This window comes from Neovison vison, chromosome 1 (assembly GCF_020171115.1).
Source record: "Neovison vison isolate M4711 chromosome 1, ASM_NN_V1, whole genome shotgun sequence".
NCBI lineage: Eukaryota > Metazoa > Chordata > Mammalia > Carnivora > Mustelidae > Neogale > Neogale vison.
This window is the reverse complement of record NC_058091.1, coordinates 33,886,671-33,914,115: the sequence shown is the minus strand read 5'-3', so window position 1 is coordinate 33,914,115 and position 27,445 is coordinate 33,886,671. Positions and strand designations below refer to the sequence as shown.

General features: G+C 38.6%; 1 protein-coding gene across 6 annotated transcripts in view; it reads left to right on the top strand.

The window, feature by feature from the left end:
* The window catches only part of KLHL32 (kelch like family member 32), a 196,829-nt gene that overhangs the window by 134,991 nt on the left and 34,393 nt on the right, over positions 1-27,445 (top strand). For 5 of the 6 annotated variants that reach the window (XM_044245302.1, XM_044245321.1, XM_044245312.1 and 2 more), the window contains 3 exons: positions 19,317-19,375; positions 22,842-23,034; positions 24,739-24,833. In XM_044245302.1, the coding sequence (XP_044101237.1) occupies positions 19,317-19,375; positions 22,842-23,034; positions 24,739-24,833 (347 nt within the window). Of the gene's footprint in view, positions 1-19,316; positions 19,376-22,841; positions 23,035-24,738; positions 24,834-27,445 lie in introns of those variants that run through there. The other variant, XR_006384202.1, reaches the window with a different exon arrangement.

The following is a 27,445-nucleotide window of genomic DNA, read 5'->3' as shown; positions in this document are numbered from 1 at the left end:
GAGCCACCCAGGCACCCCTTCTTCATCAGTGTTTTATAGCTTTTTAGAGTACAGGTCTTTCACCTTCTTGGTTAATTTTATTTGTATGTATTTTATTCTTTTTGGCACAATTGTAAATGGGATTATTTTCTTAATTTCTCTTTCTGCTACTTATTAGTGTATAGAAATTGAACAAATTTCTGTATATTGATTTTGTGTTCTGTAACTTCAGTGTATTCATTTGTCAGTTTTAGTAGGTTTTTTTTTGGTTGAGTCTTTAGGATTTTCTGTATATAGTATGATATCATCTGCAAACAGTGAAAATTTTATGTTTTCCTTACAAATTTGGATACCTTACCTTTCTTTTCCCCCACCTGGTCTGGTTGCTATGGCTAGGATTTCCAGTGCTATGCTGAATGAAAGTATTGAGAGTGGACATTGTCTTATTCCTTAACTTAGAGGAGAAGCTCTGTGTTTTTGGTTTTTTCCCCTCTAAGTATGATGTTAGCTGTAGGTTTGTCATATATGAACCTTTATTTTGTTGAGGTATGTTCCACCTAATCCTACTTTGTTTAGGGTTTTTTATTATGAATGATGTACTTTGTTAAATGTTTCTTCTGTGTCCACTGAAATGATCATATGGTTTTAATTCTTTTTCTTGTGGATGAGATGTATCATGTTGTTAGATGTGACTATTGAACCACTTTTGCATCCCAGGAATAAATCCCACTTGATCGTGGTAGATTTTTTTTTTTTAACTGTATTGTTGGACTTGGTTTGATAATCTTTTGTTGAGGATTTTTGCATCTGTGTTTCATCAGAGATACTGCCCTGTAGTTCTCTTTATTTCATGGTGTCCTTATGTGGTTTTGGTATCAGGCTATCAGTGGCCTCATAGAATGAATTTGGAAACTTCCCTTCCTCTTCTATTTTTGGGACTAATTTGAAAAGAATAGGTATTAATTCTTTTTTTTTTTTTTTAAGATTTTATTTTTTTTTTATTTATTTGAGAGAGAGAGACAGTGAGAGAGAGCATGAGCGAGGAGAAGGTCAGAGGGAGAAGCAGACTCCCCATGGAGCTGGGAGCCTGATGTGGGACTCGATCCCGGGACTCCAGGATCACGCCCTGAGCCGGAGGCAGTCGTTTAACCAACTGCGCCACCCAGGCGTCCCGGTATTAATTCTTCTTTAAATGTTTGGTAGAATTCACCTGTACAACTGTCTGGTCTGGACTTTTGTTTTGGGGAGTTTTCAGATTACTGATTTAATTTCACTGCGGGTAATACATTTGTTCAAATATTCTGTTTCTTCCTGATTCAGTTTTGGGAAGTTACATGGTTCTAGGAATTTATCCTGTTCTTCTAGGTTGTTCAATTTGTCCGCGTATAATTTTTCGTAATACTCTCTTATAATCCTTTGTATTTCTATATTGTTGGTTGTTACTTTTCCTCTTTCATTTTTGGATTTGAGTCCTCTCTCTCTCACTCTCTTTTTCTTTTTGATGAATCTGGCTAAAGGTTTGATCATTACAAAGAACCAGCTCCTGGTTTCGCTGGTCTGTTCTATTTTGGGTTGCTGCTGCTGTTGTTGTTTGTCTTGTTTTGTTTTTAGTCCCTATTTCATTTATGTCTGCTCTAGGCAGTGTTATTTCCTTCTTTCTACTGGTTATTGGTTTTTTTAAGTCATCCTTTTCTTGCTACTTTAGATATAAACTTAGGTGGCTTATTTGAAATTTTCCTTGCTTCTTGGGGTAGGTCTGTATTGCTATAAATGTCCCTCTTAGAACAGCTTTGGCTGTATCCCAAAGAATTTAGACCATTGTGTTATAATTTTCATTTATCTCCAAGTATTTCTTGATTGCCTCTTGGATATCTTAGGTGACCCATTCATTGTTTAGCATCATGTTATTTATCCTCCATGTATTTTTGCTCTTTTCAGATATTTTTTCTTGTGATTAATTTGTGGTTTCATAGCATTGGGATCAGAAAAGATGCATGGCATGATTTCAATCTTTTTTAATTTGTTGAGACATTTTTGTGGCCTAATGTGTAATCTGTTGTAGAGGATGTCCCATATGCACTAGAAAAAAATGTGTATTCTGCTGTTTTATGATGGAATGTTCTGAATGTATCTGTTAGATCCATCTGGTCCAATGTGTCATTCAAAGCCACTGTTTCCTTGTTGATTTTATGTTTGGATGATCTATCCATTGATGTAAGTGTGGGGCTTACTATTTTGTATTACTACAAAGTCACCTACTATTTTGTATTACTATTGATTACTTCCTTTATGTTTTGTTATTAGGTGTTTTATGTATTTAGGTGCTTCCCTCTGAGGTGCATAAATATTTACAATTGTTATAACTTCTTGTTGAATTGCTCCTTTATCTCCTTTTATGATTATATAGTGTACTTCTTTGTCTCTTGTCATGTACAGTCTTTTTTTATTTAAGATTTTATTTATTTATTTGATGGATGGAGACCACAAGTAGGCAGAAAGGCAGGCAGAGAGAGATAAGGAAGCAGGCTCCCTGCTGAGCAGAGAGCCCGATGCGGGGCTCAATCCCAGGACCCTGGGATCATGACCTGAGCCAAAGGCAGAGGCTTTAACCCACTGAGCCACCCAGGTGCCCCTACAGTCTTTTTTTGAAGGTCTATTTTGTTTGTTATAAATATTACTATCCTGGGGCACCTGGGTGCCTCAGTGGTTAAGCCTCTGCCTTTGGCTCAGGTCATGATCCAGGGTCCTGGGATTGAGCCCGTCTTCAGGCTCTCTGCTCAGCAGGGAACCTGATTCCCCCCTCTCTCTGCCTGCCTCTCTGCCTACTTGTGATTTCTCTCTCTCTGTCAAATAAATAAAATCTTAAAAAAAAAACAAAATGTATTATTACCCTGGCTTGCTTTCTTAACTTCCATTTTCATGGTAAATCCTTTTCCATCCCTTTACTTTCCATCTGCATGTGTCTTTAAGTCTGAAATAAGTCTCTTGTAGGCTGCATATTGATGGGTCTTCCTTTTTTATCCATTCTGTCACCGTATGTCTTTTGATTAGAGTGTTTAGTGCACTTATATTCAAAGTAATAATTGATAGGCATGTATTTGCTGCCATTTATTGTTTTATGATTGTGCTTATAGTTTTTCTCTATTCCTATCTTCTCTTGCTCTCTTTTCTCATGGTTTGTTGACTCTTTAGTGATATACTTGGATTCTGTTCTCTTTGTTTTTTTGTTAACTCTTACTGGTTTTTGATTTGTGGTTACCCACACATGTATATATAACATGCATACAGCAGTCTATATTAATTTGAAGGTCACTTAAGTTTGAATGTATTTTTTACCACCCCTTCTACATTTGAGGTATGTATATGGTGTCATACTTTACATCTTTTTATTCTGTGAATCCCTCAACTGATTATTTTTAAAGATTTATTTATTTGTTTTAGAGAGAGAAACAGAGAGAATGAGCAGGAGGGGCAGACAGAAAGAGAATGTGAAGCAGACTCCACATCAGGTGGGGACCAGGCATGGCTGGAGCTTGATCTCAGGATCCTAAGATCAGACCTGAGCCAAAACCAAGAGTCAGACACAACCAAATGTGCCACCCAGGTGCCCCCACCTTGACTTACTTTTATTAAAGATTTATTTACTTATTTGTGAGAGGGTGCATTCACGTGAGGGGGAGGGGCAGTGGAAAAGCTAGACAAGTAGATTCCTTGCTGATTGGGGATCCTGATGTGGGACTTGATTCCAGGACCCTGAGATCATGATCTGAGTTGAAATCAAAGGTCAGAGGCTTAATGGATAAGCCACCCAGGCACCACCCCCCACCCCACTGATTTTTATAGTTGTACTTAATTTTACTACTTTGGTGTTTCCTGCTTTTCTTACTCCTACTTATGCTCTTTCCTTCCCCCCATGCCGCAAAGTCCTCTTTAACATTTCTGGAGGGCTGGTTTAGTAGTCGTGAATTCCCTTAACTTTTGTTTGTCTGGGAAACTCTTGATCTCTCCTTCTGTTCTGAATGATAGACTTTCTGGATAGAATATTCTTGCCTTTAGGGTTTTTTTCCCCATCAGCACTCTGAATATATCATGCCACTCCCTTCTGACCTGTAAAGTTTGTCCTGAAAAATCGGGGATAGACCATTGGGTTTTTCTTCTATGTAACTGTTTTCTTTTCTCTTGCTGCTTTAAAAATTTTCTGCTTATCACTACTTTTTGCCATTTTAATTAATATGTGTCTTGGTATGTAATTCCTTGGGTTGAATTTTTTGGGGACTCTCTGTGGCTCCTAGATCTGAATTTCTGTTTCTACCCCAGATTTGGGAAGTTTTCAGCTATTATTTCTTCAGATAAATTCTCTGCTCCTTTTTCTACCTTTTCTCCTAGGATCCCTAAAATTTAAATGTTATTATGCTTTATAATGTCTTAGTTCCCTAAGTCTGTTTTCATTTTTTATTATTATTTTCCTTTCCTGTTCAGCTTGATTGCTTTCCATTACTCAGTCCTTTAGGTCACTGATCTATTCTTCTGCTTCCCCTAGTATATTTATTCCACCTAGTGTACATTTAATTTTGTTATCAAGTCCTTTATCTCTGATGTGTTCTTTTTAGTGTTTTCTATCTCTTTGTCAAGGGTCTCTTTTTTCCCTAGTGGAGTGAGTGTCTTTATCACCATTACTTTAAATTCTCTCAGGCACATTACTTATCTCTGTTTTGTTTTTGTCTTTTGCTCTGATTTTGTCCTATTCTTTGTTTTGTACATTTTCTTCTGTCTCCTCATATTGTGTAACTCTGTGTGTCTGTTTCTATGCCTTGGGAAAATCAGCTACATCTGCTGTTCTTTAAAGTAGTGGCCTTATGAAGAACAGGTCCTGTAGTGCTCTACAGTGCAATGTCCCCTCTTCACCAGAACCTGGCACTTTAGGGGTGTCTTGAATGTGTGTAGTGCGTGCTCTGCTGTTGTGGTTCAGCTGAATTTGCCTTTTGTCCAGTCATCTGCAATGGCTCTGTTGCCTGTTGTGGTCAGGGTTTGGTTCTTGCATTGTTAATGAGCCAGTGTGGGGTCACCTTGGATTATGTTGAGTCAGACCAGGGATTTGCTAGAGATGTAGTATCACTGAACTGTAGTTGACTTTGGGGATGTGGTGCATGGTGCCAGCAAGGTGTGTGTTGGTAGGAGGAGACTTGCAGTTGCCTCCAGTGAGCAGGCTTAGATGGAGGAGGTGGACCCACAGAAGCATTTGGGGCAGGTGAAGGGGTGTTAGCAAGGTTTGTGTGGTTCTGCTGTTGGAGGGAATCTGGAGCTGAGGCCTGGCTGGTGGGTGTGTCCACAGGACAACATGGATGGGTGCTTTTAGCAAGTTAGATGGAGAGTGTTGGCACTGTGCTGGTCCCAGCTGGTGTCCCTGTATCTAGACTAGGGTGAGGGAGGGAAATGGTGCTCACCAGCTATTTTCCTCCTGGAAAAGTCTCCCAATAATCCTTGTCCCTCCAGCATACACTCTGAGATTAACAAACAAATTGCCTCCTGTATGCACCAGGTGTTTTCCAAACTGCTGCTTCTTTGCTGTATCTATGTGGGACTGTTTACTGTGCTCTCTTTAAAGGTGGGGAATTAGTTTCCTCTCACCCTTCCAGCCCACAAGCCTGCTGATTTTTTAAAGTTCCAGGTTTTAAATCCTTCTGGTTTTAAGACATTGTGAATTTTGTCCCCTCTGCTTTTCAGAACCAAATGTTATGGGATTCATCTTCCCTGTGAGAGTCTTTTCCTTCTCCTCTGTGGGCTGAGCAGTCCCTCTCTTCCATTGAGAGTCCCATAGATCCGTTTAGCTCTTGACTGCATCTCTGTCCTTCCTACCCTCTTTGATGTAGCCTCTCATCTACATTTAGCTGTGGAGAGTCTGTTCTGTCACTTTTGGATCATATTTGTGTTATTTACACTGAGGTGGTCGTTATCTAGTTGTATCTGCAAGACAAGCTGAGCTTAGGTTCCTCCTACTCTGCCATCTTCTTCAGAAGTCCTGATCATACAGTTTTTATTTTTTGTTCTGTTAATGTGATGTGTTATATTGATTGATTTGTGGATTTTGAACTGTCCTTACACCCTAGGAATAAATCCCACTTGATTATGATGAATGATCCCAATGTATTCTTAGATTTTAATTTGCTCATTTTTCATTGAGAAATTTTGCATCCATGTTCATCAGGGATATTGGCCTGTAGTTTTATTTTTTTGTACCATTTTCATCTGGTTTTGGGTGATGTTGGCCTCACAGAATGAATTAGGAAGCTTCACTTCCGCTTCTATTTTTTTAATAGTTTGAAAAGAATAGTTATTAACTCTTCCTTAAATATTTGGTAGAATTCACCTGTGAATCTGTCTGGTCCTAGACTTTTATTTGTTGGGAGTTTTTGATGACGAATTCACTTTCTTTACTAGTAACTTGTCTGTCTGGATTTTCTATTTTTTTTTCCTGGATTCAGTTTTGGAAGATTATATGTTTTCAAGAATTTATCTGTTTTTTCTAGGTTGTTCAATTTGTGGACATAAATTTTTTCATAAATGGGTGGCTCAGTTGGTTAAGCTTCCAGCTCTTGATTTTGCTCAGGTCATGATCTCAGGGTTTTGAGATTGAGCTCTGTGTGAGGCTCCATACTCAGTAGAGAGTCTGTTTGGGATTCTTTCCCTCTTCCCTAAACCCTGCCACACCCACTGCTCACGCTCTCTTGTTCTCAAATATATATGATCTTAAAATTTTTCATAGTTGTTTTTTGCAATTCTTTGTATTTTGGTGATGTTTGTTTTTACTTCTCCATCTTTATTTCTGATTTTATTTATTTGAGTCCTCTTCTCTTCTTGATGAGTTGTCAATCTAAAGGTTTATCAGTTTTGTTTATTTTTTAGAACCATCTCTTGGTTCCATTGATCTTTTTGGGTTTTTTTTTTTTATTCACTGTTTCAGTTACTTTCTTTCTGAGCTTTATTGTCTTCTTCTTTCTACTGACCTTGGGCTTTGTTTGTTCTTATATTTATAGTTCTTTTAGGTTAAGTTTAGGTTGTTTATTTGAAATTTTTTTGTTACTTGAGGTATGCCTGTATCACTGTGAACATCCCTCTTAGATCTGCTTTTGCTGTGTCCCAAAGATTTTCAACCATTGTGTTTTCATTTTCATTAGTCTCTGTGTATTATTTCATTTTCTGTTTTATTTCTTCATTGGCCCATTTTTTGTTCATTTAATAACATGTTGTTTTTTCCATTTTTTCCTTCTTCTAGTTGATTTCTAGTTTTGTATCTTTATGGTCAGAAAAGGTGCTTGATATGGTTTTAATCTTTTTAAATTTATCAAGACTTGTTTTGTTGCCTAACAAAACAAAACAAATCAAAACAAAACAAAACAAAACAAGACATTCTCCCTCTTGGAGAATGTTCCATGTGCACTTGAGAACAATTTATATTCTGCTGTTTTGAGTTGGAATGTTTTGTATATATCTGTTAAGTCCATCTGGTCTAATGTGTCATTGGAAGGCATGGTTACCTTATTGATTTTCTGCCTGGATGATTTATCCATTGATATAAGTGGGAGAAGCAATCACCTTTAAGTAAATCTTGAAGACTTCTCAGCTTTCTTCAGTAATCTTCTCTAGTTGTTTAACATCTGGTCTAACAAAATTCTCCCTTGCATTTAAATTAAATTCATTTGTATTCTGTCCATTTTTCCTTCTGCTGTCCTCAATAACCAAGGAGACAGCTATAGTCTTGGCTTCTTGGGATAATGCCTCAATTATTGGCAATTCATTGATTTTCATTGAAGAAATGTAGCTCATGTTAGGATTTAAGTGCTCCATAATTAATGAATGAAGTTAAGAATTGGATTAAGGAAGAGGATAAATGAGATGGCTCCAATAAATTGCTGGTCTTATATACCAAATAAACATTAGACATAAGTGTGAATATTAGTATATGTAGCTATATTTAGATAAAAACTTCATTTATCTTTAAGTATATATTTCAATATTACAGAAAATACAAAGAAAATAACCACCAGGACTGTGTCTTGTAGGCTTTGCTGAAGAAATTTCAAACTTGGGTATAAATAAGCCTTGGCTAATGGAAGGAATAGGTCTGTGCTTGACTTGGACAACAAAACAATGATGGATTAATGAAATCAATGTAATTCATATTTTCTTCCACCTTACATTCCTTCCATTGATTCATTTAGTTTTCATATGTTGTTAATGCATTCCTAAATTTAATGTGAGTTTCTCACAAATATTTTAATAAATATTTCTTTTTTTCTTAGTTATAAAACTAGCTCTTAAAAAATGCTGCAGTTTCCTTACATATTCTTAAAGATATAACTACTTTACCTCTTCTTTGGTGAGACCTTAGAAAACCACAGAAGCTTATTCTAGACTGGCTAGATCTATCATTCTGGTATCAAGCTGATTTCTCTTTCAATATGGGTCTGTATGTTTCCTTTTCTGTGTTATTAAATGTATCAACTTATTATAGATCTTATTGCTCTATCACTTTGTTTTTCCCCCACTGTGAAAGGAAATACATTTTCTTTGTTCTTCCTCTGCACTAATGTATGCTGCCTGTGTTAACCATACTTAATGAAAACAATCACAATTTTCTCAGGTTTGTTTCTCCCTACTGTGTACTTGAGATGAAAAACTCACTTCCCTGTGTACAGTACAATAACTTTAATTGGAAAGAAAAGGAAATCACCAGTGACATTTCTAATACCTTCTGTCATCTGCCTTTTTCCTCAGGACCAGCTTATAATAAATCAATTGTGAATCTAACCATGGATAGGGAGGGGTACTAGATTTGCTAATGGACCCCTTAAAAAAACAAGGCAGTTATATGTCACCCTATCACTGATTTAGAAGCATTACCCAGCTTTGTTTTTGCAAATAAAAATATTTGAGGCTATTCCTTATCCTTTACCAAATAATCAAGTATTTCCAATTTAATTGATGGGGGATTGGGTAGTTTGCAAGCATACTTCTGGTAGTTTGAAAGCTTTGCCTGAGGTGAAGGAAGTAAGGATTTTAGAATGTGGATTTTAGGATCTCATTTCTGTTCCATAAAACACAAAATGAATGTTTCTTTAGAGGTTCAATATTTCTAGCATGTTCACTGCCTCTGCATACTCCCTCCCCTTTCTCTGTCCATTTTGGGGTCAGGACACCTTGAAACCTGTCCATGGTTTTTAAAATGAGACAAGCAGAGATGAATTCAGAAAATAGGCTGTATGGATATGCCCATTAGCATTTAATTTAAGATGTTAGAGATAGTCAGATTTTACAGGATCCTGTAGCATTTGACACTGTGACCCAATTCACAAATGCTCCACATCATTTCTACTTGAAATTCACAATACTGAAGCAAAAGAAGCATTAAATATCCTGCAGTTGTGCTTTAAAAGGTATGTTCTCCATTGTGAGATATTGTTTGTGAACTACTAAAAAAAATCTATCTCTTTTTGTGAGTGAAAATTAATCCTGAACTCATCTTGCAGAACAACTTACTTTTTCATTTTCATCAAATGTTGCCAAGATAATGGGAATCTGAACCAAAAAATTAGTGCTTTTAAAAGTCTAGAAATAAGACAAATTTGTACTACATTTATTCAAAAGCAGTATTTAGTGTTTTCTTGATTCTCTTGGTGAATGCTACTTCCTTACTAAGTCTTGTGCTGGTTCATAGATAAATACGATTAATTCAGCAAATACACTTCCTACCCTCTAGGAGCTGACAATCAAAGAACTTTTCAGATATTTCATTAATGAAAGAACATTTGTTAAATCTTCTTTAACTCCCTAGAAGATACGTTTATTTTCATCTTGGTTAAATTTATATGAAGCTCGCATTGCCCCATTTTAAATGATTTTAATTTATTGAACCTACTAGAGGGACATTGGCTTTTCCAATATTCATTAAAATTAGAACAATGCAAAATATCATAAACATTTTGTAAATGCCGTAGTTTTAGCTTTTCTTTATCTTGGTGAATATTATTTTACTTGCATCTAAAAAATTACATACAAAACATTGATAAATAACAGAGGGTGCAGTGAAGGCTGGCTTGTGGTACCCTGAGGTCACAGAGCATGTGAAACTTGATCCACTCTCACCACCTGGGAGGTGCTGAGCAAGTTTCCTAACCTTCCTTAGTCCTCTTCCAGGCTAGTGTGGAGTGACAAAGAAGAGTAAGACAAACATCCTGAACTGGGACTCACAGTGTAGTAGAGGGAACAGACTCTTCAACAGATGATTACAGTATCCAGTGTAATACATGTGATGGTCAAAGTCTTCCCCAGAGACCATAGTGCAAAGAAAGGAGTACGTCATGTGGGTTTCACAGAGGTTCATAGCACATCCTAATTTGGCCTTAGGTCCACTGGCTGCTTCCCACGTCCTCATTAACCCCTCCTTGTCCTCATGAGTGGGCTTCATGGTCTAGTCATTTCCATAATTCTCCTGCCCTCTAGGAAGGACTCACTCTTGGACAAACCCCATGGTCTATTTTGTTGCCTGTGCCTGGGCAGCTGAACCCTGTGGGAAGAGGCCAGTTGATAGGAGGGCTTGATGTGAGATCTATTCAGCTCCCCAAGCCCTGTCTGCTTTATAGGAACATCCTTCCACCCCACCCCTTTGCTCCCACCTCAGCTGTATCCTTCCTTCTCAGCCACCCCTCACTGGTTAGAACTTCCTCAAAACCCATGGCCCTCAGACTCAGAGACAAGACCTTTTCTTCTTTTCTTTCTTTCTTTCTTTCTTTCATTCATTCTTTCTTTCTTTTTTTCAGAGCAAATATCAGCAAGGAGGGTCTCGCAGCAAGTCAGATGAGAGGAGATGAGGCAGCGAAGAGTGGGAAGAGTCAGATGGTCGAGAGGTGGGCTGGAAAGGGGCCAGCGCAGAAGGTTGCGAGGAACTATTAGCAAGTAGGGTGAAGAGGAGGGTTCTGGGGAAGGAGCATGAGAATGTGGGATGGTCAAGGTTAGAGAAGTAGTGTTAAAGGAAATCAAAAGTGAAAAGGAAAGGGCTTGGTGAGAGGTGTCCAATACTGCTGGGACCTTAAGGTCCAGAATATTTATTTTCTCTGCAACTTTCAATCAGGAACCCATTGGTAACTTCAATGAAAGTAGCTATAGGGGAGTAGAAGAAAGTAAAAGCAAGAATGCAGTGGTTTAGGGTGTGAAAGAAAAGTGAGGAAGTAGAAAGTGCATGTATAGACCAGAAATACCAAGATACCATCTAAACTTATCTTCCTGAATCCGAGCTTACCAGACAACTTTCTGATTATTATGCTTTGCCTACTGGGAAGGGATGTGCTGTTTCTAGGAACACACATATTTCAGCCCATTTCACAACCATATTTTTTCATTGTAAATTAACAAATAGCATTTTGGATTTAGAAAGAAAAAAAGGAGAGTAGGAAGGAAAGAAAAAGGTGGAAGTTTGGCTGAGAGAAGAGAGAGTAGCTAAAGGAGGAAAGCCAGCCCACTGAACTTAATGCAAGTTCATTAAGCAAATTGGTAGATAAGGGAAAGAAGAGAACAAAACTGAAGGTGAAGGGTTTGGGGCATTCTTTGGTTAGTAAAAGCTGAAAGCATCCTCCTAGGTACCAGGAATGGAGCTAAGTCCATGGGATACCATAATGACAATAGGCATAGGGTTTCAAACAGGCAGGAGGTATTTGGAGAGGAGTTTAGTCTTGGACAGGAGAAGGGGGACCCATCAAGTGCTAAGCCTGGAGGGCAGGAGACAATGCTAGATGTGGACTTAGGTAAGCTCCCAGATGAGGGTCAGGGACCTGACGAGGTTCCTTATCCATGGAATCAAGTGAGAGACAGAGTCATCTGTTGAGGTTGTGCTATGTCAGGACTAGGGAGACAGTCTGAGGGAGGTGGCCCGGGGGAAGAAAGAAGCCTCTGAGAGAAAGCAGAGGGAACCGACATGTTTTTTAAAAATTAGGTGTCAGAGCTCATACTAAGGTTGGAAACAGCAAAACTGTGGTGGCCCAGTTTGTAAATTTGTCTTTTTTTTTTTTTTTAGTGGTACTCACCAAAGAATTGGAGAGGTCAGGTCCTTGGATTCAGTCAAGATGGAAGGTTTTTAGGGTGTGAATAATCCAAAGGACCCTAGTAGAAGGGGTTCAGCTTGTTGGGTTAGGTGAATGTCAAGGGCTTAAGGGAGGGAGAGGGAGAAGAAAGTGTGTTCCTCAAGAAAGTCCACGAGAGAGTGTCTGTTTGTTGCCCCTGGAGGCAGTTACTGTGTGAGGAAGCTGCCTGCCTGCTAGAGGTTTGGAGCTTGAAAACCTGGCAGGTCCACTTAGTTCTTAGGGACCTGGTATACCCCATAAGAATGAAATCTTCATTATTGCTTTAAATTCTCACAACCAGCTGTCTTCAGCGGTTACTTTTTCCTCCTTTCTTTTTACGTTGGCCCCAGCCTTTACTATTTTCCATCTGGAAAAAGATTAAAACAAAACCAGTACGGTAGTGTCCTGAGATGAAGCCAAACAGAAATGACCCCTTCTATAATGCTTTTAGAAGAGCCAGGTGACTGAAAGAGTGAATAAATAAATAAAAATCAAACATGAAAGAGCTAAATGGTGTAAAGAAAGCAATAAGATCACCTATATTTTCCAAAATAATCAACAAAGGCTTCACCCTAAATGGACTTCCCTTTACTCTGAAGAAGTAGCACTTGGTTTACCCTCACATTTCTGCTCACGAGATGAGGTGTAAAGGTGTTAAATGATGTTTATAGATCCCACAGCTGGTATTTGACAGAGTTGGAATTTGATCTCTGTGTCTCTGGTCTTTGAAAACCATGCTTTCCCCGCAAAACCATACAATGCAGTTGTTTATCACTCCAACAAATGTCTCAAAAACAGCTGTTTAACACTGTAAAAAGAGTTCCCCAATGACGTGACTGAAAGTCAACGATATACTTAAGGATGATCGTAGATAATCGTATCTGGAGACTTGTTTAGATCCACGATCATCTGATTTTCTCTAATTGTTTACTGACCACTTTTCTCAGGGCACAGAGTTGAGCCACATAACGTCTTCCTTTTTGTGGAGAGAACAGCCTTTGTTTAGGTGATTGTTGGTGTTTGACCAGATGGATCTAAAAAGAGGTAGAATAAGGTGGGAGCTGAATTGCTTTACCTAAGAGTAAAAAAATGACATCGGTCATTTTCCTTTGTTCCCAAGAGGAGAGAAGTTTAAAGCTGTATCACGGAAGTGGGCAATCGCTGAAGAATTTGGTTGATGGCAGGAGGGAGAGAAAAGATCCAACAAGAACATAGCAAACCGGGACACTAGAGACAGGTAGAGGTGACCTTGAGAACTTAACCTTGCTTGGAACCTGCAGAAATCTTTGGAGGCAGGATTTCATCTTTCCGTAGAATAAAGAATGGGACAGAGAATTTTTCTGAGATTTTAAAGGGCAGATGCCACTTGCATTGTGGTGGATTTTGTCTTCATTTGTCATTGCATATATTTTAAATAACACACGGCTCATTCTTCACATGTTTTGCATCACAAGTTTGTATCTGTTCACTCTAGGTGACATAAATATAATTTATAAATTTTTATTTTCAAGTGCATCATCCTTTATTTGTAGGTATTTTGTAAATTTGAGAATTTCTTTATGGATTTTGAGTCTATTAATTACCCATCCATTTGTGTGGGTTCCTCAAGTGTGACAGAAATAATATGGGTAGTAGTTTTAATTTAATGCATGGATTAAGTATGCTCCTATTCAAGATGCTAATTCCGTAAATACATTCTTGTCTTTGATGGTTTATGTAGTGTTATAAACACTAAAAATATGGACAGTCTAATGTGTAAAAATAGATAATAAAGGGTTTTTTTTATTTTAAGTTTTATTTATTGTAAATATTCCCATTGTGTCCCGTTTTTTAAGAATTAGTCACAAGTTTGGCTTTATTTAAAAAATGGCTAATGTGAACTCACACCTAATGCCAGTCATTCTTTTGATAATTATATAATTAGTGTAAAGTTTTTGCTTTTTGAGAATTAAAGCATACTTATGGAAAAGAAGCTTTAAACTATTAAAGAAAAAAAGTCTTCGATACCTTATAAACCAGCTGGTCATTCTAGTTATTAGAAAAAAATATATCTATTTCAGACTACAAAATTCATTTATTAATTCAAACTTCTATTCTTCATTATATTTGTTATTTTTTTAATATTTCATACATGCTCATTTGTACTTTTTATGGCAATGATAAGAAGTTTCCATAAATAAATTGCTACAGCACTATAGTAAACTTCCTCTGTGGGTCACTTGCAATGCTCCGCACTCTGGGTTATCCAAAACCTGTGAGAGAGATGTTGTCATCTCCAGTTTGTGTATGAGGAACCTCAGCTGGCCTGTGTTAAGTGCTCCCGTGAGATGAGAGTCACAAAGGAGCCTGTGTGGGGTGATGCCACAGCCTGTCCTGAAGCTTGCCCCCAGCCTACTGTACAGCTGACCACGGCAGGCTTCCAGGAGAGCTGAGAACTTGAGGTGGTTTCCCACAATCCTGAATTGGCTGGCAGAGTTCCAGAGTGTCTTCCCGGAGAGCATGGACACGTTTGGTTCTTTGCATCCCGCTCCGTCCTTGTAAGGGTCCTAGTGCTGTATTACGGACACAGGCTTCCACTAAAGAGTGTAGTATAGGACGGTCCATCAACAGATGTATTTTCTGTCCTCAAAAAAAAAAAAAAAAAATTGCAGAACCACCAGACTTGACCTACCCTGACTAATGTAGATTGAGAACTGTTTTCCTAAACACTATTATGTAGACCTTGTCAGCCTTGACCAGTCGTTGCTTGTGAGCACAGTGAGTCTGGGAGTCAGTGAACTCCGGTCGCGGAGACCGAAATCACTTGCTTGGCAGTCACCTGTCATCCTTTCTCCCATACGCAGTCATCCATTTGTCACCACGTTTTGTGAAAAGCTGAACAGGGAAGCTTCAGAAAAATGCTTTGCTCTCATCTCGATGATAGAACGCATTTCTCATTGCTGGTAGCACGGTGGTAACTTTTCATTCCTTCTGGCAGTTTCTAAAGACTTATTTGACTTTGGGGGAACCTGCAGCATATCTTAAAGTCACAGTTCAAAAGTAGAAGACGGGGGGGGAAAAGTGTAAGACAGGGTTGTTCATTTTCAATTTTGGCTGAAAAGTCTTAACTTCTACCGTGGCACTTCAAAGTTCTGGAAAACTTGGCTTTAAAAAGGGATGCTGATACGAGATGGCATACTTAATGACAAATGTATCTATAGAAAGCTGTTAAGATGCAGATTATCCCCCCCTGGGGTGGGGGAGGGAGATCAAAACTGCCAATCTGTAAAATGTACTCGATCGAGGGAGGCATCGACTCTATCTTCGCAAGCGCTCTGATTGCAGGGGACAGTATAGCAGCATGTGGCATCATAACCCAGAGCAGGCAAATCAGCTTGATGACTTTCAAAGCCAGGAATACTGCTGCAGGCAAGGGTACTCCAGTCTAGGAGAAATTAAAACATATAGAGACTGTTATTAATTCCATATCTATTTTTGTATAGTCAAATCTGTATGCAAATCCTTAGCATCTCATTTCCGCAGATTAATCTAAAAGTGAAGAGTGTTATGTGAAGAGAATGTAATGATAAAGCTTGGCAAATAACACTGCGAAAGAAACGGGGGCCGCCAACTTGGATGCTTTCTTTAAAATTTATTTTTTTGTGCTGAGAACAAAAGGTTTTTATTTATATGATCGTTTGTAAATTATTTCAAAGGGGGGAAGCAATAGAAGCAATTTCAAAGGGTTTCCCTTGCAGTCCTGACTTGGTAGAAGTTACAGTGCTAGGTTTTTTAGGCACCTCCTGTGGTTTAACATTCCAGAAGTAATCAACCAAATAACTAACTCGGATTTTTATTTTTCCTTCCACCTAGTAACCTAGGATCTCATTTCCAAACATTGTCAAGGGAGTGAAAATTTGTATGTAAGGGTAAGAAATCTAATTACGGCCTGCAGATTTGGGCGGGGGGTAAGAAACTATTATGAATGCATCTGTAGAAGAGAGCAAATAATAATTCTGAAGCGCATGAAGATAAATTGTATGCCCTGCCTAGGAGAGAGGATGTAATAGCTATATTTGAATCCATTGGTTGTACATTTACTCTATAATGGGCAGAGTCTGATACCTATAGTGGTGTACATATTTTCAAATAGTATTATAAACAGATAGTTTATTGCAGTAGATATTAATTCTGTCCCATCTTTCTAAAACAAGGAGAAACTGTCGAAGTTTTGAAGCAATGGGTGGGAGATTCACCTTCTGCTCTCTCTCATTTGGAGAAATGATTATAGGCAAGCTGGACATTCATCTGGTGCTTATGGCCCAGATCAGAAGCACTTGGCAATCATTTTAACCCTGAAGACTTGTGTGGTCTCAATAGATTTGATTATTCTTGTGTAGTTATGCTGAGAAAGAATGATTGGACATTCAATTTTTAATCAGATAAAAGAAAAGGAAGGTTGGGAGGAAAAAGCAAACATACCTCTGTGTTTATTTGGACATACATTTTGACTCTATGTAGGCATTTCAACCTCAGCTTGCTTAAGTGTATTTTCTTTTCCTTTTATTTTATTTTAAAATGAGACGTTCAATAGGAAATGCAGAGAAGACTTTCTTTGAGGGCAGGAAGCTCATTTCTCTCTGTTCTTTGTGGATTTACTCTGCAGATAAAGCTTTCATTGAGCTTAAAAGTAGTTGCAGGCTTCAGAGAGAATTAAAAAAAAAAAAAGCCCTCCAGTTAATAAAAGCCATAGTCAATTATATGAAAGAAATAATCTCCTTATTGTGATTGCATGAGAGAGTAATGATTGGCCTGGACAGGTTCCCTTCCCTTTATGTAGCCATTGGTATTGATTGATTATTCAGCTCAGTTAAGGACTGTGCACAAATCCTCTGGATTCTCGTTGATGTGATTCCTGGCCACCGAAGTTGATGGTGGTGACCGATCCAAAGTACTGGAACTGTCAAAGCAAAAATTATATGGGACAAAGTTAAGCAGATAAGGAAGACTTTGTTCAAGACTATTGCAATAGGGGAGGGAGACCAGAATGCAGTCTGAAATGAACTCTGCTGAAGAAGAGGCAGGAGGGTTTTCAAACACTGAGCTTTTCTCAGTGAGAAAAATACTGAAGGAGTTTTGGGGTAAAGGTTAATCAGTGTGATGTATTGAGCACATTCAGTTACCCCTGATTTTGTAACTGTTTTCCTCTGTGATTAGACCATGTGTATTTGCTGATTGGCGCCCAGAAAAGTGAGGCTCCTCCCTTTCTTCAGAGAGACTGGGAGACAGAGAGATTATCTTCCATGATGATTACGTTTCAGTGGGATGGTTCCTGGGGCTTTGAGGAAGTTATTCTCAGGTTGTAAAACTGCGTAAAGCTTCTTAAATGATTTCTATCTCAAGGAAGCAGAGAAAGAATTTACAGATTTTCTAAAGTGCAAGAAAAGGGATGTCGGGGGCCAAGAAGACAGAGAGAGGGCTATCTGAAGTTTAGTCAAACTGAGAAAAATGTTACAGCTGTTTTGGTCATTATTGTAACAGTACATACTTTTTGAATTCATATAATTTCAACAGGAAACACCTTTGGTCTGACTCAGTTTTAGATCTTCATTGTAAAATTGGCTGCTTCTTTGTGATACTTACTAAAATGTTACTCATTTTATTTTTATTTTTTAAATTTAATTTTATTTTTTCAGTGTTCCAAGATTGTTCATGCATCACACCCAGTGCTCCATGCAATACGTGCCCTCCTTAATACCCACCTCCAGACTTCCCCTCCTCTCCCTCCCCCGCCAAACCCTCAGCTTGTTTCTCAGAGTCCACAGTCTCTCATGTTTCGTCTCCCACTCTGATTTCCCCCAATTCACTTTTCCTTTCCTTCTCCTAATGTCCTCCATGTTATTCCTTATGCTCCACAAGTAAGTGAAACCCTATAATAATCGACTCTCTCTGCTTGTCAGCATAATCTCTTCCAGTCCCGCCCATGTTGATACAAAAGTTGAGTATTCATCCTTTCTAATGGAGGCATAATACTCCATTGTACATATGGACCAATAAATGTTACTCATTTTAAACGAGCATTAGGTACTATTTCTTAAGAGATTTTGGGGGGAGGTAGTAGGTTTGCTCTCGTATTCTTGTTTATTTTAATACCTAACATTTACTATCTCCTAGTGTTATTTTCTTGTAGGGCTTTTTTTAATGTGTTTTTTAGTTCTCCCATTTGACGGTAAAAATTAAAGGAGATCAGTGATTTCTGGGTTTTACAGGGCTCCGTGTACACCACAAACGTGAAACTAAGTATGAGGACAGATAGTAAAACTTTGTTAGAATTGTAATGATATTTTAGTGGTTCTTGATTAAGCAGAAGGTCTTGAGACTTTGGATCTAAGCAATTGTCAGGAGGCTTTGGAAGAGTTGATGACACGGGAGTACATGCAGTGCTGTCGGATATGGTCACCCTTTGTCTCATGTGGCTTATCAGGCACTTGAAATGTGGCTAATCTGGATTGAGATGGACTGTGTCAAACAGACATTGGATTTTGGAGACCATACGAAAAAAAGAATATAAAGTATCTCCAGAATTTTTCTATTAACTACACATAGAAATGATAATATTTGTTAAAAAAAATCTATATTGAGTTTACTTCCACTGTTTCTTTTTAGTGTTTCATGTGGCTACTGGAAAATTTAAAATTGCATATGTGACTCGCATTGGGGGCTCTTGTTATATTCTTTTGGACAGCTCTGGCTCTAGATTTCTTTTGATAAGTCATGTCTTTTCTTAGATGTGGTTTCTCCGAAGAGATATCAAGATATCACTGTGTTGGCGTACAGAAGGCTAGAGCTGTAAAAATTGCCAGTTTAGCTAAGGACAGGAATTTCCCGTGTAATTCTGTCGCAGGCATACATTGTGTGGAGATTTGTCTATGTGTGATGTTCATTCCCACTCCCTGCCATTCTTTGCCCCTCATTCTGGCCATGCAGAGCGGCTTGCCAGAACTGGGGCCTCTTGGTAATCTCAGCATACTTGTTGCTTGCTCTCAACTGGATTGCTTCTGAAATGTTTCTTGAAAATGAAACTGCTTCAACAATAAGCTTCTTAATTATGTCATGGGTTCACCACGAGGGTATACAAACAGATCCTCAGCAGTAGCTAATTTTCCTTTAATTGTATCTCATTCTTATGTTGGAATATCTTATTTCGTATTCATGAAAGCTCTAACACATGTTAATCCGTTACAGGTGGGGTAACTAACACAGCACAGTATCAGAACAGACTAATGGTGTATGAACCTAACCAGGTAAGAATCATATAAGAAAAACTCATTACCTTAATTAAAATGAATTTTAGAAGATTTCCACAGTAATTAGTAGTTGAAATGCCAAGTCTGTACATACGCATGCATCTTCAACTTGTGTAGAGAAAAGGAAGCATCTGGATAAACTGCCTTTTGGTTGCCTTTTTTTTTCCCCTCACAAAATTTCAGCTCCTTTAGTTTTATGTGATACACGATGCTTAACTCTTTCAGAGTTTTGCATAATGTAGAAAAAAGGGGTGATAGGCTGATGAGTTAAATGCCCCTTATTTCCATTATCTCAAGTGGCTATTCATATTCAGAGGGATCCAAAGAAAGGATTTTGATTGACCTGTTGTATGTCCTTTCAGAAGGCATCTCATTCCAAGAGGGGAACATGCTTATCGTTTCATTACTCCCAAATAAAATAATAACTTTTACTTAACTCAGTGTAGGCAGAATGTCTTTGAGGGGTGTCAAGGACAAGGCTGAAGTAGAAGTATCTGGAAAGTGTGAGGATGTTTCTCATCTGATAGCTAGTGCCTGAGTTGGAAGCATTCTGATGGTGTCTGTGCCTTGTTCTGCCCATTTGCCAACCACACTCAATGAGTTTTTTGTCCCCCAGAAACGAATAATTTTTATTCTCTTTTCCTTCTACCAAAATGTCTGTGACCTTGGCACATAGTTTTTAGGACTTTACCGTTTCTATGATTTTGGTAATGTAAATATTTTTCTTGATTATGACAGTCTTCCAAAATGATTTGATCTGGGAATTTAATATTCATCAGCTAGAGATAATGGAACATGAAACAACAGGTTGGCTTTGGCAGCCTGGGTCAGGGTCGGCCACGAAATGTGTGTCCTGATGACCTCAGTCGATCTGGTGTCTTTTTATTTCAACCTCTTTTGATTCTGAATTTAACGAAGGTGTTTCTCTCTTTGCAAGCGTGTTTCCTGATGTCATTAGAAGCTGTAGATTTCAGAGACCACATGTCCATGGGCCAGGTGTCTCAAGAGGGATCATTAATTTGCAGTTGCTTGAGTTCGGTGCACACGTGGTTAAAGAGGAAGAAGGTGTTAACATTTCTCAAATGAGTTCTGTTTCATGTTTGTACACACATGCTCTTTTTAAAAATTCTGCTGGCATATTGTTTACGGTGGGTACTGGCAAACATCACATCTGCTTGCATCTTGCTCAGAATCTCAATAACTCTATCATTCAGCCCTGGTGCTTATTTCTCTTCTAGGTCTTTGTGGAGAGTCGATAATGCCTGCCATCTGCCACAGAGCACATCGCTACCTGCCAACAGGCAGGCTGGGGTGACCTCTGCTTCCCCACTACTGATTAGTATTCACACGCTAGCTTATTAGGAGTGACCCCACCAGGCCTCTCTGTTTCTTTGCCTTTGCAGTGCTTGGCGGCTCACCTGGCAGGCACGGCAGTGAAGGAAGCTAAAGATATAATCAGGGGATGTAGGCAGGCTTTACAAACCAGATGGCGTCCACAGTCCTGTGGCAGGGGACCGGACTGCTAATGCAAACGTTGATTCCTAATACCAGAACGGGTTGCCTCCTAGAAAGCACCTAAGGAAGGCACCATCAGAGTTTTGAGTTAAATCCACTCATGTGAAATGTATCAAAGATATTTCTTTACAGAGTATCTGAAAGAAAGGTGTGGCTATCGTATTAAAGAAGACTTTTGATTGGAAAGAGATTCTTATGACACGTGTAAAAAGGGGGAGCAGATAGGTGCAAGCCTTTCAAACTGTACAAACCACTCTTTTTTTAAGTCTATCTTTAAAAGAGAAATTAGAAATGAGCTAGGAGGGCGCCTGGGTGCCTCAGTGGGTTAAGCCGCTGCCTTCGGCTCAGGTCATGATCTCAGGGTCCTGGAATCGAGTCCCGCATCGGGCTCTCTGCTAAGCAGGGAGCCTGCTTCCTCCTCTCTCTCTGCCTGCCTCTCTGCCTACTTGTGATCTCTCTCTGTCAAAAAAAAAAAAAGAAATGAGCTAGGAGATACGCCTTTAGTGAATGGACCTTTAGTGACTATTTCCTTATTCTTTTACAGCTTTGTGAACTGGTGAAACTCTTTGTATTAAAAACATCATATGTTCTTTCTATCGAAATCCAAATTTTTCTTGGCAAAAGGAATCTGGGTTCCTCCTGTAGGTTAGTGTTTATATACAAAGGAAATGGTTAGATTTACTTACCTGTCCATTGCTTAGTTAAGGCTTAAAATTAAGGTCGTATTTGATTTTCATCTAATTTTGCATTTTAAATTAGATTTTTGAAAGAAGCCATATTGAAGAGGAGTTGAGCATTGTCTTTCTCATTAGTGACAGTGACCTACAACCAAACAGTGGAGGTTTCACCATTCCTGAAGTTGTTTAAAATTTGGCCTTCTGCCAAAACAAATGTATGCCTAGAAGTAACTTTTCCCAGTTTGGTAGACAATATGATTATAAATATGTTAAAAGGGACTAGGCAGGGCCGCCTGGGTGGCTCAGTGGGTTAATCCTCTGCCTTCAGTTTAGGTCATGATCTCAGGGTCCTGGGATTGAGCCCCACATCCGGCTCTCTGCTCAGCAGGGAGCCTGCTTCCCCCCCTTCTCTCTCTGCCTGCCTCTGCCTACTTGTGATCTCTTTCTATCAAATAAATAAATAAAATCTTAAAAAAAAAAAAAAAAGGGACTAGGCAGCATGAGACTTTGCTGTGACACCAGATCTTTGCTCTTCTCTTGATCTTGGGAGGTTAATTTTGGAAAGAATAGCAGAATCACCCTAGCCCTAGCTTATGTAGAGGCCTTGGGTAACCAGTGATTACTATCACAATAATTTTTTAAAGTGTGTGTTTATTGGACATTATGTGGCACTCTTCTAAATGTTGTGTATTATCTAATTTAATCATCACAACAAGCTTGTCAGGTACAGTATGACTCTCCCCACTTTACAGATGAGGAAATAGGCACATAGAGGTTAAGTACTTTGCTCAAAGTCACACAAAGTTTATAAACTCAGGCATCCTGGATCCAGAGCCTGTTTTCTTAAATCATTACACCTAAAAAAAAAAAAAAAAAATCATTACACCTAGCCACGTGCTTTCACTCAAGCAATTTGCATGAGTAAGTTCTCTCAATTGGGTGAGGGAACCATCATGCCAATTTCTATATTCTCATGTGCTCCCCTTATAAAATGCAAATACCCTATAAAATGCAATCCAAACAAGAGGAAATGCCTTTGTACGTTGCAAAATACATTTGGAATATATGGTTCTTCTATATATAAAATATGGTTCTTCCATAATTGTTTTCAGGCAAGAAGCCTGTACCTTTCAAAATATGTAAGCAACATTCTAATAGAATGGAATAGACAAAGCAGAGTCCCAGCTCCTAACGAGGCACTGCTGTTTTCTGCTTCGGAGGTCTGCTGTTAACAGAGTCCACCTGAATTTCTTTCTTTCTTTTTTTCTCAGAATAAATGGATAAGCCGCAGCCCTATGTTGCAGAGAAGGGTCTACCATTCCATGGCTGCTGTTCAAAGAAAGCTTTATGTTCTTGGAGGCAATGACTTGGACTACAACAACGACCGGATCCTTGTGCGGCATATAGATTCTTACAACATAGACACTGACCAGTGGACGCGTTGTAATTTCAACCTGTTGACTGGCAAGTACTTTTGACTAAGTAAATCAGGAAAGGTAGAGATTCAAGAAATAGCCACTCTTGTTTTCTTACACATCTTCAGTGCCTCCCTATCTTCAGTGCATGATGGCAGAACAACTTGTGTTCATTAACCGGAAAGATTTGTCTCTTGACATTATTTGTCTTACAAAATGTGACTCAGTCAAGTGGCTGAGCTAGTTTCTCAGGGTCTCTGTTACCTTTGTGCATCTTCTCACTTGGCTGAGAGAGGTCTGCTAGGTCCTTTCTTGTCAATAAATATGCACGTAGGAACTTTGAGATGATTAGGAGGAATGGGGGAATTGATAACTTTACAGAAGCAACATATTTCTTTTCTTTTCTAGTCCTCTTTTATTTATTTTGAGGTCAGGCATCTGGTCTTCATTGTTTGTTACTGTCGGGTACGATTTCTGGCTGTATTCTCCTAACAACTAAATTTGAGAGCAGTTCTGTGCATAGGGGTTTGGTGGTGTTTCCCGCCACAGAGCAGTTCAAGCATTACCCAGGGCAACACTAGGTATGGACCCTCCTGATCCCAAAAGGGAATAAAAGGAAAGCAGCGAACAATGTACCCATAAAGTTTCTTTATGGAGTTGAAAACTTTCTCTCCCTTGTCAGCGTATGTTGTAAACGTTCACAGGTGACCAGGTCCCTTCTAGGCTGCTCTACCAAATAGGAAATTTACACACTCAACATGGTGGGCTGGACTGGCCCCTGAGGACGTCTTCATATGCTGAGTGGGACTCTCCGCCCCTCACAGCTGCTGCTGGGGAGGCAATAGCAAACGCAGACTCAGTGTGAGGGGGTTAGATGCTTTGTGCAGAGCTCCTGTTTTTTGTGAAAATGATCTTTAAGGCCCACCTACAAGTACTTAACCCTCTCCGAGTTTCTGTAGTGGCACCTTAGTCCCTCCGTCCCTGGATCTGCGATTCTGTCCGCTGTAGGATCCGGCTTATTTATTACCACAGTCAATCCGGTGTCAGCCTATCAATAAAAAGAGACTCTCTTACTCTCAGATGGCCTCCAGGAAAGAATAGGTGATAGTGAGTTATTCTGTCTTCTTTTTTTAAATGGGAGAGGAAGCTTTCATTATTCTGGCGTGTCAGTATCTAGAGACTACCCGGGCTGGTCCCAGATCGGGAACTTTAATATAGTCTTAAAACGGTTGTGTATGTAAAGAAAGGGAGGCTAGTAACTTTATCAATCTTTTCTGTCATTTGCCTTCATTTGGAGGACACTTGGGGCCTGGCGGCTTTATTGACTTCTTGGGGTTGCAGCTGTTACTTTACAAATGTAAGCGCTTGCTTTAAAAGCATTTATGGAGCTGTTTTGCATTTTGAAAATGTACCTTGTTTCCACCGGCTGAAGGTAATTGGCATAAAATGGAGCGTAGAACTCTTATTTTGTTATTGCTTATTATTGCTGTATTTAATGCTGTATTTACCCACTTGGCTGGCGAATAAGTGTTTTGGCTTGGTTCTGACCTGACACACATTCATTCTCTGTGAACGAGTGGTTAATTCTTCCCTCTGAGTACTGGGAGGCGGTGATTAGTTGCCACAGAAATCCTGTGGAGCATACAAGTGTGCCACAGGGGGAACTTGTATCCTTCAGTGGCAAAAGGGTTAATTAAGACATGCAAGGAAATGGATTTATTTTTTTCTTTTTATTCAATTCTCTTTACTTTAGGCCAAAATGAATCTGGAGTTGCTGTCCATAATGAGAGAATATATTTAGTTGGTGGATATTCGATTTGGACAAATGAGCCTCTGGCTTGTATCCAGGTGAGTGGTTGAAGTTCCTTTTGAAGTTTGTTCAAGCGGTTCAGTGAGGTCACTTTGTGCAGTGCTGCTACTGAAGGAAGAGCTGTGTACATGTAGGAAAAGGTTTGAATTCCCTTTGTGCAGCGAGTTTAGACACCAAACTTCATCCTGCTTCCTAAAAACGACACCTAAGAAATGATGGAGCCCTAGTGAAAATAAAGATGGGGGGGAGCTTTGAAAATCTATATGATTAATGAATAAATAAATAACATAAAAATAAAAAATAAACTATATATGATACCATCCTGGAAATGGGGAAAGTGGGATAACTTTCTTTTTCTCATAAACCAAAAAAAAAAAAAAAAAAAACAAAACTAGAAAGTTTTAGCAGTTGTACCATCACGCTCCCAAAACTTTACAAACGCCTCCTTCCCACACAGTTGCTTTATTTTTTGTACCACAATTTGTTCATTCCAGTAAGGTGTTCTTCCTTCCTGGCAGAAATTGGGAGCAGGAGGGGTTTCTGATTAGTCTGATGGAGAGAGCCCGTGCCCCCAGACAACAGCCCTGGCGCAGCAGCTGTGAGGAGCGTAGGTGAGGCAGGTGCCAGCTGAGCTTTTCAGAACAGTGATAGCTCTTGTTGATACACGTATTCAAGGTCTTATTATTTTATTTTTTACAATTGTTACCATAGTTGTTCCTCTGTTTTACGGGCTCTCTGATAATGTGTTGACACTATTAGGCCTGATTTATCCCTTGATCTCCAGAAAAATCTATCCTTAAAATTACCATTATTATCTAACCTCACCTTTAGGGCAAGATTTTTTTAACCACTGCTTCATTATTTTTAATGTCACAGGACTATTCAAGATTTTAATTTTTTCTTCAGTCACATCTCATAAGGTATATATATATTCTCAAGAAACTTTTCCATGTTGTCCCAGTTTTCAAAATTGTTGGCCTGGGGCACCTGGTTCAGTTGGTTAAGCGACGGCCTTTGGCTCAGATCATGATTCCAGGGTCCTGGGATCAAGGCCCATATTGGGCTCCCCTGCTCTGTGGGGAGCCTGCTTCTCTCTTTCCCCCTGATTATGCATGCTCTCTCTCTCTCTGTCAAATAAATAAATAAAATCTAAAAAAAAAAAAAAATGCTACCATATAGTTGTTTTGTTACCACTTAGTTATATCCCCTATTGTTTTCATAATATTGATTATTTTTTCTTCTCTTGATTTCTCTTGCCAGAGGTTTGTCTGGGTATTTAATATACTTCTCTTAACTAGATCTAAATCTGCAAGGATAACCTAAGTATGAACAACATAATAAACAAGCTGGCCCTAATGGATGTGAGTTCTGGATTCAGTAAGATAGAGTAGGTTTTTTTTAAGTTTATTGAGATATTATTAACATTTAATATTGTATTATTAATTCAAGGTATACAAAAATGTTATATATGTATATATTGCTAAGTGATCACCAAAGTAAGTTTCGTTGACATCCATAACCCAACATAGTTACAGAAGTTTTTTCTGTTTGTGATGAGAACTTTTAAAATCTATTCTCTTAGCAACTTCCAAATATTTAATGCAGTATGGGTAATTGTAGTCACTGTGCTGTACATTACATCCCCGGGATTTATTTTTCTTATAAGTGGAAGTTTGTATCTTCTTTTTTATTGAATTATATGTGAAATACAAGACAACAGTAGCTTCAGGTATATAGCATAGTGATTCAACAAGTCTGTACGTTGTGCTGTGCTCACCACGGTGCTAACTACCATGTGTCACCATACAACGTTATTACAAAATCATTGACTGTATTCCCTATGCTGTGCCTTTTATCCCTGTGACTTATGCAGTCCATAACTGGAAGACTGTATGCCCCATTTCCCTTCACCCATCTTGCACATTCCACTCATCCACCTTCCTTCTGGAAAATATCAGTTTGTTCTTTGTATTTGTAAGTCCCTTTCTTGCTTTGTTTGTTTTGTTTTTTTTTTTTTTAGATTCTACATATAAGTGAAATCATATGGTATATGTTTTTCTCTGACTTACTTCACTTAGCATAATATTCTCTAGGTCCATCCATAATGTCACAAATGGCAAGATCTCATTTCTTATTACTAATATTCCATTATATATATAGATATATGATGATTAGGGATATTGAGCATTTTTTCATGTGTCTATTGGCCATATATACATCTTTGTTGGAAAAATGTCTGTTCAGGTTCTTCACCCACTCATTTTTTTTAATCAAATTTTTTGCTGTTTTTTGATGTTGAGCTGTGTAAGTTCTTTACATATTTTGCATATTAAGTCCTGTCAGATATATCATTTGCAAATAGCTTTTTCCATTCACTGGGTTGCATTTCCATTTTGTTGGTGGTGTCCTTCACTGTGCAAAAGCTCTTGTTTCCCTTGCCTGAGAAAACATATCTAAAAAAAAAAAGTTGTTAAGGCCAGTGTCTAAAGAGATTACTGCTTATGTTTTCTTTCTTTCTTTTTTTTTAATTAACATGTAATGTATTGTTCTGCCTATGTTTTCTTTTAGGAGTTTATGGTTTCAGGTCACACATTTAGGTCTTTAGTGCATTTTGAATTTATTTTTGTGTGTGTGAGGTAAGTGGCCCAGG